This window comes from Hyaena hyaena, unplaced genomic scaffold (genome assembly GCF_003009895.1).
Source record: "Hyaena hyaena isolate Hyena2069 unplaced genomic scaffold, ASM300989v1 scaffold_443, whole genome shotgun sequence".
NCBI classification, from domain to species: Eukaryota; Metazoa; Chordata; class Mammalia; order Carnivora; family Hyaenidae; genus Hyaena; species Hyaena hyaena.
The window spans coordinates 673439-689839 of record NW_024081075.1 but is presented as its reverse complement, the minus strand read 5'-3'; the positions used below and the strand labels follow the sequence as shown (position 1 = coordinate 689839).

General features: G+C 53.4%; 1 protein-coding gene across 3 annotated transcripts in view; it reads left to right on the top strand.

Moving 5' to 3' along the window:
* The window catches only part of NPHP4 (nephrocystin 4), a 106599-nt gene that overhangs the window by 794 nt on the left and 89404 nt on the right, over positions 1-16401 (top strand). For all 3 annotated transcript variants that reach the window (XM_039253247.1, XM_039253246.1, XM_039253249.1), the window contains exons 2-3: positions 4738-4916; positions 13323-13463. In XM_039253247.1, the coding sequence (XP_039109178.1) occupies positions 4782-4916; positions 13323-13463 (276 nt within the window). In that variant the 5' untranslated portion in view covers positions 4738-4781. The remainder of the gene's footprint in view (positions 1-4737; positions 4917-13322; positions 13464-16401) is intronic.

The window sequence follows — 16401 nt, the reverse complement described above, 5'->3', positions numbered from 1 at the left end:
AGCCGTTGGGTCTCAGTGCTGCGTGTGTCCTGTGATCGTGGACCGTAGGCTCCACTTCCAACCGAGTCTCCATCCCAGCTCGCTGCTCGCTCACACCTCTGTCATAGATCACACCGTGTCTTCGTGGTGTGCTAACTTATCTCCTGTCCCGGCGGCAGGGAGCTTGCCTGCCGTGTTCAGGGCGGTTTCTCCAGGCCCTGGCACGTGGTAGGTATGCAAAGATTGCTTGAAGGAGCAAATAAATTCTAGGCAGCGTTTAACTGGACTCCACGTACTTCCAGAAAAGCTTCCCAAAGCTTTTTTGGGCGCAGGCACCCCAGATTGTGTTCGCTTCTTGGAAAGAAGCTTCTCTCTTCCTGCCCAGCTCCTCGTGGCTCCTGCCCGTGTCATTCTCTGGTGAGCCGCTGTTGGTGACACTTCATCCCAGCTTACCTGTTCAGCACCCAAGCCCCCTCTTCTTTCTGCCCCCCATCCCCCTCCCCCCACAAAAAAAGAGACTGGATTAGGCTCAACTCTTATGTGCTGCTCGTACTTGCTTCCTGGTCTTTCTCCCACTAGAAAGTTTTAGATTATTTTTCTTTTTTAAGTTTATTTTTGAGGGGGGGAGGGGCAGAGAGAGAGAGAGGGAGAGAGAGAATCCTAAGCACGCTCCATGCCGTCAGCACCTGGACACGGGGTTCGAACTCACAAACTGCGAGATCATGACCTGAGCTGAAATCGAGATGCTCAACCGACTGAGCCCCCCCCAGGCACTCCGGATTTTTAGATTCTTAATGACAGGGTATTTGGCAGTCATCACTATGGCACACACTGGAACGGAATAGGTGTGCAGAAGCAGAGCCCTCTAGGAAACCTCACATGCCTCTGGTCTTATAGGTGGGAGACAGGTGCAGGTGCAGGGAGAGCACGAGACTTCCCTGGAGTCGGAGGAGAGCGGAGGGTAAGCCTCCGCTCCTCGGCCAGCATCTCACTGGTTGTGATTGTAAAGGGCGCATGCGACCAGCTGTGTAACTTTGGCCTGGCCCCTTTCCCTGAGTCTCACTGGCCTCATCGGGGATACTTGTCTACACAGTTGCCAGAATTGCATACATGGAAAGGCTCATGGGGGCCCAGCTCACAGTGGGGACTCGTGAAAGCTGGTGCATTTTCTTGTGTGGTTTTTCTTGCCCCAGATCACCCTTTCCATGGGCTCAAAGCGTGGAGCCCTCACCGTTGTCTCGTTATTGTTCCTCTGTCCCGAGAGGTCCTTATGTCTTTCCTCTGTAGCCGTCGTGATTCCTGCACAGCACAATTTACTTATACTTCATCACTGGAAAAGATTCTCACTGAGCACCCAGCCCTGACTTCACTGAGCTCAGTCTTGCAGGACAACAGAGATGGGGGAGCCTCAGGGACCCTGGTGACTTCTGTGACAGGCTCCCTCGTGGGGGACCACCTGGTGGGGGCTGGGGGTGCTCACCCTGAGGAAGTGGCATCAGATCTGAATTCTAAAGGAGGCGTGGGGGTTTTCTAGGGGCCGTGTGTGTGTGTGTGTGTGTGTGTGTGTGTGTGTTGAGGGGAGCAGAGAGGACATGGTGTCTGTGAGGGACTGTAGCGAGGCCAGAGCGGTGGTGGAGTGGGGGAGGGTCAGGTGGCAGCTGTTCTCTGGGGGCTGGGAGGGAGGGAAGGGAAGAGCTCTGTGCCTGCCTGGTCTTCACCCCCAGGAGCCTGGTCTCCTGTGTCCTCTCTCCCTCCACCGCCCACTCGGACTGTGTGTCGCTGCCTACCTCCACCTGCCCAGCTCCCTAGTTTGGTTGGGTGGCTGTTCCCTTCAGAGCGGATGTCCTTCTTCCCGGTGTGGGTCCTGCTGGTACAGCCCAGGGCACTCCCGCGGATGTGATGCGCGGTCCCTGCCAGGTGGACCAGAGCGCAAGCGTTCCTCGGCACCTGCCCGGCCAAGTGCGATAGCCGGCGGGAGGGGAAGGAGGTGCCGGGTCAGGAATCTGGGGCAAGCGAGCAGAGTCTGCAATGACCTGCAAGGGGAGGGGGCACGGCCCCAGAGCTGGGGAGACACCCCGGCAGTGTGCAGAGGCCCCTTCCAGAGGGGATGCTTTGCCTGAGTCAGGAAGGCCTTCCCACACGGCGAGCTTCAGGCTGTGGCAGCGCTCACTCTATGAGTTACCATCTCAGTTTTATAACGGAAGTCTGCGGGGAAACATTTTCCCTTAAAAAAAAAAAAAAAGCTTGGGAGTCAACTTTATTGAGCCTTCAGTTTGATTTTATGAAAGCGTAGGGAGTTCTGATGGTGAGCCAGGTACCAAGGATACAGGAAAATGGATCCCTTTATGCAGGTGGCCCTGTGCCCGTGGGAAGCCCAGCAGCTGACCCTGGGAGCCTTTCAGACGCTCTCCTGGGCAGGTGGCCCTCCTGCTGGGTGTCAGGCCTCTGTGGCTTGCGAATGGTGCACACCCGAGCAGTGCACACCCGTGTGAGTGTCCTGTGGTTGTAACAGTACCACGTGCTGGGTGGCTCAGGACAGCGGTTCTCCTCTTTCAGTTCTGGGGGTCAGAAGTCCAAAGGCCGTCTCACTGGGCCAAGGTCGAGGTGTGGGCAGGGCTGTGTTCTTCCTGAAGTCTCTAGGGAGAATTTCTTTCCTCCCCTTCTCTGGCCTCTAGAGGTGTCTGAGCTTCTTGGCTTGTGGCCCCATCCTCCCTGCTTGGTGGTCAGTGAGCTTTCCTCTGCCCCTGCCTGTGTCCCTCACCAGGCCCCTCTGTGGAATCCAGGGTACTTTCCCCACCCGAGGGTCCTTGGCTTAATTAATCATGCCCCCAAAGTCCCTTTTGCCATGTGAAGTCACACATTCACAGCTTCTGGGGATTAGCACAGGGACATCTTTGGGGATGATTATTTAGCACAGAAAGCCTTCAAGGGCTTTTCCTGGCATCTCGGCTCCGGTGGGCATGGGGCTGCCTTCCATCAGGCTGTCTCCACCTGGAGGTCTGGGTCCTCCCCACCCCTACCTCTGCCAGTCTCCCCTGGGCTGGCCTTGACCACAGGCTCTCCTTCGAGTGGCAGGTGGCCCCCAGGGCTCCAGGCTGGCCTGGGCAGCTCCTGCCCTCTGAGCAGAGACAGCCTCTCCAGAGGAAACTGTGGCTGGAGCCTCAGGGAAGGCGATGGTTTGCCCACTGTGGGTCACATGTTCATCTGTGAGCGCAGCACTCAAGGGCTCTGCCCATAATCGTGGTGGCCTTCCCACACATGGGGTCGGGAGGCTCATTCCTTCAAATGGGGTATCATGCGGATCAGAGTGACGCAGGACAAAAACCCCAGTGTGTGTGTGCTGTCCTGCTCACATGGGGACAGCCCAGATCTGGATACTTCGGTGGATGCTGGCCTGCGGGGAGCTGTGGGGTGGGGGTGGGGGCATTCCCATGGGGGGCAGGGCTCTGTGCCAGGGCGCGCTGGGTGTGGGAGAGCGTCTCAGGCCAGTCACGTCTGTGCCCTGTGGGCTGCGCTCCCCACACAGCGGCCATGCTGTGCAGTAGCCCTTCACGCTTTACAGAATCGTTGAGGACTCCAAAGAGCTTAACGTCTACCAGGATTTACCGCATTAGGAATGGAAATTGAGAACTATCAACAGTGTTATCGTTCACTTAAAGATAGCGACAGACCTGTTACATGTTAGCCTAAAGTGTACTTTTTTCTTTTATGAAAGCCAACTGTTTTCCAGAACAAAAAATTAGCAAGAAGTAGGATTGTTTTGCATTGGTGTAAGTTTCTTGGCTTGTCTCTCAGCTGGTCTTTTACCCCCCCCCGTGCAGCGCGGAGATCACACCCGGCTGACCCCGAGCCCACCCTCACCTTTCATTCTGCAGCAGAAGGGCTTTTTTTTGTGGATTCCCCACCTCCTCACAAAATAGTAGAGATGTGTGTACTCACGGGCCAGGAAGGGGTCATTGTCACAGCTTTACCAAAGTCGCCCTGTTTTCCGCTGCGAGGGGTGAAGGGCACACAGCGGCCCCAAGGGTTTGCTGCTGTTGCCCCGAGGGCGCCCTGAGTCCCCAGGAGCTTTGCCCACTGGTGCCTTGGCCCCTTCAGCGCAAATTGTCCGCACAGAGAAAAAGCCCAATGACATCCGGATATCGTGAAAATAGCTTTGACCTTGTGGGCCCTTGACGACCCTGGGGAACCGCAGCAAACTGCCTTAGGAGCCCGAATCGCGGCCCTGTCTTGCTAGTCATTTGAGTGTACAGAATTCAGCCTCTTATCGAAGCCAAGATTGTGTGTCAGCGGAAAGGGGGCTAGAGAAGGTTCAGGTCCCTGTGTGCCTGGAAGGCGGATGACATCCGCGGTGGAGCCACATCACGAAGAAGCTCAGAGCATTCAAAGCCTGTCCCAAACCGGCTTTGGCCGCAAGAGACTGACTGCACGTAGCTGAGCTGTCCTGGGTGGTTTCAGGGTCTCTTAGCAGGACACCTAACCCATCGGTCCTTTTGTTCTGCTTCGTTTTCCACGTGTGTCTTGCGGAAGCTGCTCCGGAGGTGGCCCCTGACAGCTTTGCACTGATGACCTCTCTGCTCCAAGGACTGCAGAAAAGAGTATCTCCTCTCAACAGAATGGGTGCCCGTGTGCTGCACTGGGGTTCGGAGGGAGGGTTTTGGGGATGGTGCAGTGGGAGGTGAGTGAGTGGCTTTCAGAAGTGCTCTGCACACCATGGCCCTTACCACTCCTTTGTTTATTTGAACACAAATCCTGCAGGTAACCCTAGAGGACCGAGTCACAGTCACCCTCCGACTGGCAGAATGAATGACTGGCTCAAGATTTTTGACCAGAACGTGCTGGTCCCTCCCCACCCACAGAGAGCACGCCAGCCTTTGAAGGAATCGACCGCCTTTCAGTGCGTCCTGAAGTGGCTTGATGGGCCGCTAATTAAGCAGGTAAAGAAATTTGCTTTTTATTGTCAACTGCATGTTGCTGCTGCTCTCAGCTGAGAGGATATTGATTTTCACTTATTTATGTGGGTCTTACCACTGTACCCATTACCTTGGGCTTTGGCAGTATCTGGAGGCAAAGTGGCTCATCAGCAAAGAGAATACATGACTCAGCGACTTGGTCAGCACTTTTGACCCCGGGGAAAGGTTTTTTCTGCCCTCCGCGGAGCAGTTTTAAAACCCTGGTAATCTGATTTCTCGGGTCACTTGAGCTGGGTCGTTGGCAGGAGCTGGGCTCGTGCACGGTTCAACACAGCCCGCTGCAGCTTGGTAGTTAGAACTGCCGGAGGGCCGAGCCGTGGACTTCCTGGCAGAAGCCGCGTGCATGCTCAGGCCCTTGCTCCGTGGCTCCGGGGCCATCTGTGTCCTTCAGGGGTAGGGAGCCTGCTGGAGAAGCTTGTGCTTCTGTGCCGCCCACCCGCAGAACACCCCGTGACTGGAAGGTTCTAGTGAAGCCCAGTGGGGTGCACGCAAGGATGCCAGCGTGAACACGTAACTGTGGGGTTTGGCCTCGCGAGGCCGGGTCCTCCGCTGCAGGAGGTAGAGCGATTCTCCACATACTCTAAGTCTCTGGGGTGCCGGGTGCGTGAGAGCTCACTACTGTGAAGGCATTCACGGCCTCCGGCTGCAGCGCCGAGCCCTTTGATCCAGCGCCTGCTGTGGCTGCAGGCCACCGTGTTAGCACCGCGGTAGCTGCCGTCCCCAAGCTGTACCGCCCAGCACTCCCCTGTACCCTCTGCTTCGACCCGAAGCGCGGCCGGCAGAAGAGGAGCCGATGGTGCGGGCTGTCCAGCTCTGGGCAGCCGGCTGGGCTCGGAGCCGGGCACACAGTGCGGGGGGTGGGGCCCTGCCTCGGAGGAGCCCACAGTGGACAGCGCTGTCCTCTCTCCTAGGAGTTTTACAAAGGAAATTTTGTGCACTGTCCCACTTTATTTTGTTTATTTGTACGTATTTCGTTTATTTGTATTTATTTTATTAAAAAACTTTTTTAAACGTTTTTATTTATTATTGAGAGACAGAGCATGAACATGGGAGGGGCAGAAAGAGGGGGAGACACAGAATCTGAAGCAGCTCCAGGCTCTGAGCTGTCAGTACAGAGCCCGACATGGGGCTTGAACTCACCAGCCACGAGATCATGACCTGAGCTGAAGTACGCTCAGCTGACTGAGCCCCCCAGGCGCCCCTGTATTTATTTATTTTTGAAAAGGTGATTATCATAGTGCAGAAGTCATAAGGGTGCACCGGGAAAGTGTATCATTTCACGGAATCCCTAAGGCCCCAGTGTCCCAGCCTAGACACAGCCGATGTGACTTGTTTTTTGGTATAAGTTTCCAGAAATTTGAAGCAAATACAACAAATAGATATACTTGTATTATCATGCTTTAAAAACATTCTTAACAATTGGTCTTACAGATGTTCATGTCATTACATGAAGAATTTCATTCTCTCTGAAGACAACACAGTATTTCTTGGTTTGGGTGATTCTGCATTCATTTATTCAGCCCCTTATGGACGAACATATAGAGTTTTTTCCCAGTTTGCTATCACAGACACGGCTACAGTGAATAACCTCATTTATATGGGATTTTTTTTCATGTACACGTATGTCTGTAGAATGAGTCCTATAAGTGGAATTCCTGATTCAGAGTCATATATTAGCAGTTATTGTTTAAGGCCCGATTGTAGGCTGTTTATAAAAAGCACACTTTAAACAGAAAGACATGGGGGTGCCTGGGGGCTCAGTCAGCTAAGCTTCCACCTTTTGCTCAGGTCATGATTTCATGGTTCGTGGGTTCGAGCCCCGCATCGGTTCTGTGCTGACAGCTCGCTCAGAGCCTGGAGCCTGTTTCGGATTCTGTGTCTCCCTCTCTCTCTCTGACCCTCCCTTGCTCATGCTGTCTCTCTCTCTCTCTCTCTCTCTCTCTCTCTCTCTCTCAGAAATAAATAAAACATTAAAAAATTTTAAAAATAAATAAACAGAAAGACATGAATTGTAAGTCAAAGAATGGAGAAAAGATAAGCCACATACTACACCCTGTAAGAAATCTTTGTGTTGTACTGAGGTTAGATAAAAGTCAATTTCAACGTGAAGAGTATTACCAGAGATAAGGGGCATTTTTTTAAAAGCCTGTTTAGTTTGAGAGAGAGAGAGAGAGAGAGATTCCCACGTAGGCTCTGTGCTGTCAGAGCAGAGCTGGATGCAGGGCTCAAACTCACGAACTGCGAGATGATGCCCTGAGCCAAAATCAAGAGTCAGAAGCTCAACTGAGCCACCCAAGCGTCCCAAAAGGGGCATTTCATTATGATGATGGCAGTCAAGAAGATATGACGGCTCTCAGTGTGTATGCACCTCTCTCGGGGCCTGTAAGACCCCTCAGGGTCAGTGATTCCTTGGGAAGACTCATGTGTCTCGGCATGTGATCGTCTCACAGGAGGGATTTACTACAGTGAAAGGGTACAGAGCAAGATGAGCCATGGGGCAGGTGTGGGGGGATAGGGAGGCACGTGCTTCAGGGGCCCCTCCCACAGGATGCATTTGGTTTTCCCAACAACAATCATTACTACACGTGGGAATGTTCCCAGCCAAGGAAGCTCACCAGTGACTCTGGATGTTTTGGGGACTGGTCAGGTGGGCCTCCACAGTGGGCTGTTATCGTGGTGATGGGAAGTCCCAGCATCCAGCCGAGGGCCGGCCTCGTGGACTGGCCTTTCAAAGCGTAACAGCTGGGCCAGAGGTGCCAGTTCTTCTGTGCACAGCACCCAGTGACACAAAATCGTGCAGAACTAAAGGGAGCCCTGTCAGATGCACCATCACAACTGGAGACTTTGAACTCTTCTCTCTCACTAACTGATAGGACACATAAACCAAAAGCCAAAACCAAAACAGACAAAACCCCATAATGATCTGGAAGATCTAACCACCACCAACCACCCTGACCTGGCTGTCATCCCTTAAACACTATAACCAACAAATAGAGTACACGTTCTTCTCAAGTGCATGTGGAACGTTCACCGAGATAGACCATAGGCGGGGACATGGAAATAGTCTCAATGGATTTAAAATGATTGAAATTTATGGAATATGTATGTGTCAACTGACTACTATGGTATTCATAGTATCCTCACATAGCAGGAAATTAAACAACATACTACTAACTAACCCATGAGTCCAAGAAGAATTCATGGGGAAATGAGAAAATACTTTGAATTGAGTAATGGAACAACATACCAAAATTTATGAGGTGCAGCTATTTTAGTCCTTTGAAGGAAACGTATAGTTTTCTGTGACTATGTTAAGGGAGAAGAAAGGTATGAAATCAATGACCTCTTTCCTCCCTCTGAATCTCCCCAAGAAGAACAAGTTAAACCCAAAGGAAATGTAAGAAGGAAATGGTAGGTTTCTGCTCATTTAGCCATAGTAGAGAAAAAGGCAAATAGTAGAGGAAAATCAGCAAAGCCACAAGTTGGTTCTTTGGGAAGCTTAATAAAATAAACTCCTACAAGACTGATCATGAGCAAAGAGAGAGAAAACACAGATTACCAATATTAGGAAGGAAGGGAGTATTATAGTATATCTTACAGACGTTTAAAAAGATAATCAAGGGAGGGGCGCCTGGGTGGCTCAGTCGGTTAAGCAACCGACTTCGGCTCAGGTCATGATCTCACATTTGTGAGTTCGAGCCCCACATTGGGCTCTGCACTGACAGCTCAGAGTCTGGAGCCGGCTTTGGATTCTGTCTCCTTCTCTCTGCCACTCCTCCAGTCAATCTTTCTGTCTCTCAAAAAAATGAAAAAACATTAAAAAAATAAAGCTAATCAAGGATATTATGAATAACTTATTTGTGCCAATAAATTTGATAACTTAGTTCAAATGGAGAAATTCTTGAAAAGCATAATTTACCAAAGATGACACTAGAGGAAATAGAAAATCTTATTAAAAAAATTTTTTTAATGTTTATTTTTGAGACAGAGAGAGACTGTGTATGAGTGGGGGAGGGGCAGAGAGAGAGGGAGACGCAGAATCTGAAGCAGGTTCCAGGCTCTGAGCTGTCAGCACAGAGCCTGACATGGGTCTTGAACCCATGAACTGTGAGATCATGACCTGAGCTGAGGTCAGATGCTTAACCGACTGAGCCACCCAGGTGCCCTGAGGAAATAGAAAATCTAAATAGTCCTATATTCATTAAAGAAACAATTCATAATGGAACATCTTCCTATAAAGAAAATTCTCGACTTAAATGCTTCACTGTTGGATGTTATAAAATATTAAAAGAAGCAATAGTGTGAATTCTAGAACAAACTTTCAGAAAATACAAGAGGAGAGAATGCTTTCCAGTGTTGTTGTTTTTTTTTTTTTTTAATTTTTTTTTTTTTCTTTTGAGGCCTTGTAACCGATAACCAAATCAGGCAAGAATATCATGAGACAAGTACAGGATCATGAATATTAACACAAAAGTCCTCAAAACATTAGGACATAGGATCTAGTGATATACATAAAGGATAGTACCTTATGATCAGATGGGGTTTAACACAGGAACCCTAAGTTTTACAGTTTTTTACAGGTTTTACAGTTGACTCTTGAACAATATGGGGGTTGGGGTGCTGACCCCTCACAGGAAAAAATCTGCATATAACTTTCGACTCCCCTAAAACTTAATTACTAATAGCCTACTGTTGACCAGAAGCCTTCCCAATAATGTCAACAGTTGATTAACATGTGTCTTGTATGCTATATGTACTATACACTGTCTTCTTACAATAAAGTCAGCTAGAGGAGAGGAGATGCTATTAAGAAAATCACAAGGAAAACACATCCTTCGTCCTATTATGTGTTTATAAAAAAAAGTGCCTGTAGGTTGACCCGTGCGGTTCAAATCTGTGTTGTTCAAGGGTCAGCCGTATATATAAGAAACCAGTGAAAAGATAGCATTTAAAAGAAATTGGGGCATCTGGGTGGCTCAGTTGGTTAAGCATCTGTCTCTCGATCTCAGCTCAGGTCTTGATATTGGGGTTGTGAGTTCAGGCCCCGCGTTGGGCCCTTATGCTGGATGTGAAGCCTCTTTAAAAAATTAAAAACAAAACAAAACAAAAAAAAGAATAAATAAAAGAAGACCAAGTAGGAAACAGGTGTAAAATGCATAGTCTTAGAAAGTTTGTAGAGTTTAGTTATTTTGGGAACTGACAACTTTAGGTGATAGCAAACTTCCCTGTGAAAGTTGTTGGCTAAAAATATGTTTATCTGGGACTCAGGACACTTTCTTAATAACTTTAGTATGCCTTCCTGCTGTCCCACTTACCTTTTCCACGGAGTTTAACTTTACCATGAACGTTGATTGTTCTTTGCTTTGGCTATTCCAGTTCCAGTGATGTTTCCTGACATCATTGTATGTGTGCAGCGGTGCAGGGGACTGTCTTCACACAACAGCAGAGACGGTTTAGAAACTTACCTGATTAGAAATGGTACAGAGTCACATAGAGGTGGAGGGGTGCTTAGGGCCTGGAGGTCTGGGAAGAAGTCTAGGTCAGCAAGAGAGGTTTGGGAGTTAGCGGGACGTGGCTGGTGCTTACTTCTCTGAGAGCAGGAGGAAGAGGAAGGAGGGAGGGGGGAGGAGGGGGGAGGGGAAGGGAGGGGAAGGGAAGGAGGAGGGGATCGGAGCACGGGGAGGAGGGGCGGGGAAGGAGAAGGGGGAGAAGAAGGGGGGCCGAGGGGCTGAGGGGAGGCATAGGGCCAGGCCCCTGGGGACCAGTGCACGGAGTACAGGGTCAAGGTCTGGTTCTAGGCCCCAAGGACGGAGCAGGGGCAGCGAGGAGAATGCTCTGGGCTCTTACCCTCTGGTAGCGCACACTCAGTTGGGGGCAGCAGAGAACCGGATGAACTTTGGGGAAAGAAAGAAAGCATGGTCAGGGGACTGGCAGGGGTCCAGATGGTGGAGGTCATCAGGGAAGGGATGGGGGTGAGCCACGGGCCAGAGAGCTTCCTGAGAAGAGGTGTGCAGAGGTCCCTGCAGCTCCGGGATTGAAACTAGGCCTGGATGCCTCCTCCCTACATGTTTGCTGTCGTCCGGCTTCCGCACTCGACCACCTCTCTCCCAGCTGCCGGGGACAGAAAACATTGCCAGCATCCTTTGCTAGGGGCTAGCGACATGGGACTCGCAGCGCTAGACCCGGGCGAAGCCTGGGTACCCCGAGGCAGCTGACCACCCCATCCTTCCGGGTGCTGTGGCTCTGTCCCTCACGTTCCGCATGCAGCCCGTCCTCATCCTTGCTGAGCTCCCGGTGCTGGCTGGAGGGTGTGAAATTGACATAACAATTGTGAGCTATTTAGGATGCCCAGTGAGGGGTTTGATACACTGTACATTGTGAGGACCACCCTCCCCCTAGTTAAATGACACATCTGGCCCCTCCCTCTTCCCTCACAGTCGCTGCAGTTATACAAGGGGCTTGTTTTATTTATTATTATTACCATTTTAATATTTATTTATATTATTTTAATATTTATTTATTTTTGAGACACACACACAGCAAGAGTGGAGGAGTGGCAGAGAGGGAGACCGAGAATCTGAAGCAGGTTCCAGGCTCTGATCTGTCAGCACAGAGCCTGACATGGGGCTTGAACTCACAGACTCTGAGATCATGACCTGAGCCAAAGTGGGACGCTTAACCCACTGAGCCACCCCCCCAATGGGGGGTCCTTGTTCTAAAACTTATGCTGGGAGAGGTGCCTGGGTGGCTCTGTCAGTTGAGCATCCAACTCTTGATTTTGGTTCAGGTCATGTGGGATCAAGCCCCATATTGGTGGGCTCTGTGCTGACAGTGTGAAGCCTGCTTGGGATTCTCTCTCTCTCTCTCTCTCCCTCCCCCATTCTTGCTCTCTCTCTCTCTGTGTGTCTTTCAAATAAACTTAAAAAAAAAAACCTGTATGGGGTGAGGCAACATTGAGAAGACCATTTTTTACTGTTCCCAAGAGGCGGGGTATGCCAGGCCACATAGGGCCATGCTGTGTGGCACCAGGGTGTCACGGGGTCTGTCAGGAGGCAGAGCAGCCGGGGAGACCGTGGCCAAGAGGCCTCACTGTGGTTTTCATGGGAAGGAATGCACAAGGCGGGGTGAGGATTGGCGGGTGTGAGTCATTTCAGTGGCCTCCTGGAGTCTAGGAGCCAGAAAGGGGCCAGGTGGGAGTCTGCACTCTGGATTGGTTGGGTCGCATATCAGAGACCTTCTGGAAGGTAAGTCACTGACTGTCGAGGAGTCAGCCAGCCCTTGGTGGGGGCAGCCTCCTGTCAGTGAGGCCCCACGTGCCGGAGCACGAAGAACACAGAGTAAGAAAACTAGTTAACTAGTTAACTCTCCAGGGTTGCTGAGAACCCCAGCTCACCTCTGCCCCAGGGCCTTCGCTTCGCTGCTCCTTCTGCCTGACGTCCACCCTCTGCTTCGTTCTCAGCTCACACATCGTCTTCCCCGGACCTTCCCTGGCCGCCCTGTTAAAATGCACAACCACTGTCTCCCCAATTTCATGTGAGCCCCCTGTTCCCTGTTGTATCACTAGTGCCTGAACAGTGCCTGGCACAGACGAGATGCATCAAGTGGATGCTTAATGTTTGATGAATGAATGAATGAATGAATGAATGAAAACCATTTCTTGGTCCCAGGGCAGACGGCAAGAGCCACCAGTCACAGAGGCACTAAAGACCAAAGGAGAGCCTCACTGTAGGTGGTGTGGCCTGGGAAATGGATTGTTTTTACAGTGTCTGGTCGTTTTGTCTATGTTAGTAGCCATGACTTCTCAGTCCTCAAAGATCTGCTTTTCCTTTGCTAATGCCACCCCAAAACCCCAAAACAGTTCTGACAAGTTGAGGGTGTAGAGTTTGATTATATCAAGAAGGACTCCTTTGTTTGCAGATAATAAAGACAACCCCATTCAAAACAGCTTAAGTTAGAGAGAACTCACACAACAGACAAATCTATAGTTGGTACAAACTTCGGGTGTGGCTCGATCAAGGGTCTCATGTGCTGGAACCTGGACTTGTTCTCTCTTGGGTCCGTGTGGCCTCAGGTACCTGTCTCTTCAGCCCTGGCTGCTTGTGTCTCGGCACTGGGTGAGACTTCTGTCCTTGTCTGTACCTCGGGACTTCAGTCCTCTGATTGGCCAGGGGAGGCCAAGCACTTTGATGCATGCACCCCCCCCCCCCCAAGAGCACTGGCCCCGGGAGAGAGGCAGCTCCCCCAGGGGGACTGACACCTAAATTGGGGGTGGGTGCTGAGCGCCCCGTTTCTCCCAGGCTGGTCGGTCAGCGTGCGGGATGGCTCACGACGCCAGGAAGCCTTCAGGGCTGCACCTTCTGTCTCTCGCAGGGGGAGCTGGAGGTGCTCTCGGACGTGGGCTGCTGTTTGCGCGTGTCCCTCTTCGACATCACCTACCGACACTTTTTCGGGAGGACGTGGAAGACTGCTGTGAGGCCGGTGGAGCAGCCGTCCAGGATCGTCTTCGATGAGGTGGGCCTTGGCGGCGGGCGGGGTCGCTCTGTGGCCGAGCACGTGTGTGGCTGGTGCATCTCAGACCCGAGGACGGCCACGGAGCGGCAGACGGGTCGTCGCAAAGCGTGTCTCAGTCCCGGGGCACTTCCTTCCCAGACACGGCCGGTGTGGGAGCCACATGTCCAGGGCCGATGAGAGCGTGTGGCTCTGGTCCAAGCAGTGGGGCTGGGGACACGCGGGGGTCTCCTCACCTTCAAGGAACCCTGGGGTTCATGGGCGAAGTTAGATTATTGGTCTCATCTGACCCCCCCATTTTCCCTCCGCCTCCTTGTCCTTCCTTCATTTCGGTCTCTGTCTTAAGGACAAGTGTCCGAGCCCTAACAGGCAGGTGACTGGCCCAGGTGGCAGGTGGCAGAGCCGGGACTCGAACCTGTGCCTTCTGTCTCCACACCGGGTGGTGGCCGTGGCCCTGCTGATGCCCTGCTTCTGCCCCCTACCCCGTGGGTCGGTGTTTCCTGGCTTTGTTCACCTGCCCCAAATACAAGCTTCTGTTCAGGCTTTGGGCTGGGTGTCGGGGGCGGTGGTGGGCGGCACGGGCGCTGCTCACCATGCAGAACGGGCAACACACAGAAGCAGGTAACAGTCACTGCACGTTGCGGCAAGCTCCAGGAGGAGACCGGAGGTGGGGAGCCCCGCCACGGGCGGTGCAGGAGGAGGGGCTCCCCTGAGCGAACATTGAAGCCGAGCCTGCAGGCGGAGAGGGTCACACGTGCCTTCCGAACCCGCCCCATCTGCTTGAGTCCCGTGGGGGACGTCACAGGTGTGGAGAGGGGACCTGTCCCAGGTGTAGACGGCGGCTCAGGGGAGCCTGGTGTTGTAACAGCAGTGCAGGGGTGGTGGCGGTGGCAGTGACCACAGCTGCTCCTGGAGGCGTCACCGCATGCGACCACAGCCCCAGTGCCCCTTTGCTGTTGGGGAGGGGGGGAAGGGGGAGCCGTCCCGGCTCAGTCGTGAAGCTGCATGGGGGGCGCTGCACCCAGGCTCCAGGATGGTTGTAGATCCACTTGCTGGAGCCCTCCCTTCCCAGGGTAGGAGAGGGTGCTCAGGCCCCCAGAGGTCAGGAAGGTTAAATACGGCCTTGCGGAAGATGTGTCTTGGGCACAGAAGATGTGTCTGATATGAAGGTTGTCACACAGCCTCTGCGGGTTTCTCTGAAAAGTCTGGCTGCTGCACCATGTGTGAGCCACGTGTGGGTCCGTGGACTCCTTACAGGACTGACAGCACAGGTGATAAATGGCCTTCTCGCCCCTGACGCGGCAGGGAGAGTTTCGCCGGGAGCAGCGTGGCCCTGGGGTCGTGGATCGCCTGGCCGGGCTCAGCCTCCACCGCCTTCGAGGGCCAGGCTGCTCAGATTTCCCTGTTGTGTGTCCAGTCAGGCCCACGGAAGCCTGGTGACACGACCACAGCGAATGATCGACGTGTGGATGAGAATGATGAATGGTGGACGTGGGAGTTCACGGCGGCCCGGGCCGTGGGCCGGGCAGTGGCTCATAGCACATTACGCGATTCCGTCCCCCCAGCCCTCCTCCAGGGGACAGTGTTATATGTCCCTGCTCACAGTCAGCCAGCAGGTCAGGAGGCCGCGAGCGCCCGCTCCCAGGCCCCTGCACGATCTGCTTGGAAGGGGCCCTCGTGTCACTGGGCAGAGGTGAGCCCTGAAGTCAGAGCCCGAGTGCTTTGCGGCCATGGTTTGGGAATGAGTCCCTCTCCCGTGTCCTCCCCGTGGCCTGCCTGTCCCTGGCCAGTGCCGGGTGGTGGGACGTCCCTGTAGCGGTGGGGCCACGTCCCACAGGCCGTGCTCTGCCCAGAGCAGCTCGGTCGTGGTGACCCGCAGAACTGGTCACACCGTGGAAAACGGCCTCCAGAACGGCCTTGTCTGGGCTTAGCTCCTTCCCCCAAAAGCCTCCACTGCCCTACTGGCCGCGTGACGCAGCACGTGTCCCACGTCTGGAGGAGCCCAGGGCCTCTCCTGCTCAGCTTCAGCCTCCCTCACCGTGTGTCTCCTGCTGTGTGGGGCATGCGGCCGGGGATGATGCGTTAGTGAGGACACAGTGTTTAAAGTTTCTGGAAAATTCTGCATCCTCCAGTCTTGAAGCCTCCGAAGTAGAGCGTGCAGCGGGGCCGCTGGGTGGACAGAGGGGTTGGGCTGGGCGGTGATGCCGGCGGCACGGTGGCTGGGAGGCTGCGGCTGACCGGCTGCTATGCCCCAGGCGAGCAGCAGAGGCCAGTGGCGCCCCCGGAACGGGCCGGCCAGCTGCACCCGTCAGCCCACTGCCTCTCCTCTCCTTGATGGTCAGAACACGGGGCGGCAGGTGCCTTTCAAGTTCAGCTGAGGAAGGAGACTCCCCCGGGCGGCCCGTGCGAGCGTGCGTGTGCGTGTGTACGTGTTTCCGTGCACGCGAGCCGTGGCATGTGGAGCATTCTCGTGGTGGCTCCCACGCACAGGAGGGTCCACACGCTGGGCCCACACACCTGCGGAAGTAGGGACAACTTGCCCTTTTTAGAGGATCCTTTCAGCATTCTGACGTTTGGTGAAGATCTTTCTCTGGTTTTATGAATTGCCTGGGTTTTCTGGTTTTACCAGTCGGCAGTGGCATGGGAGGTCTGATTGGAGGTGGGCAGGCCGCCGGGAGCAGGGGACCATCTCTGGACTCGCCGTGGCCGTCCAGTCTAAGTGTGGAGTAAGGAGCGAAGCCCGTGTGCTCGGGGTTTTTACGGAGTCGTCAGGGTCATATGTGCCCCGATTTTGTTACTTGGCAAACGATGTCCTGGAGAGAGACCTTGAAGAAAGAAGTCTTGCCTTGAACCTGAGCTGGTATTTCCGTGAGTGATGAATCCCTCAGGCTCAGCCTCCCCCTCAGTCTTGTCCCTGCCACCCCCCCCCCCCCCCCCCCCC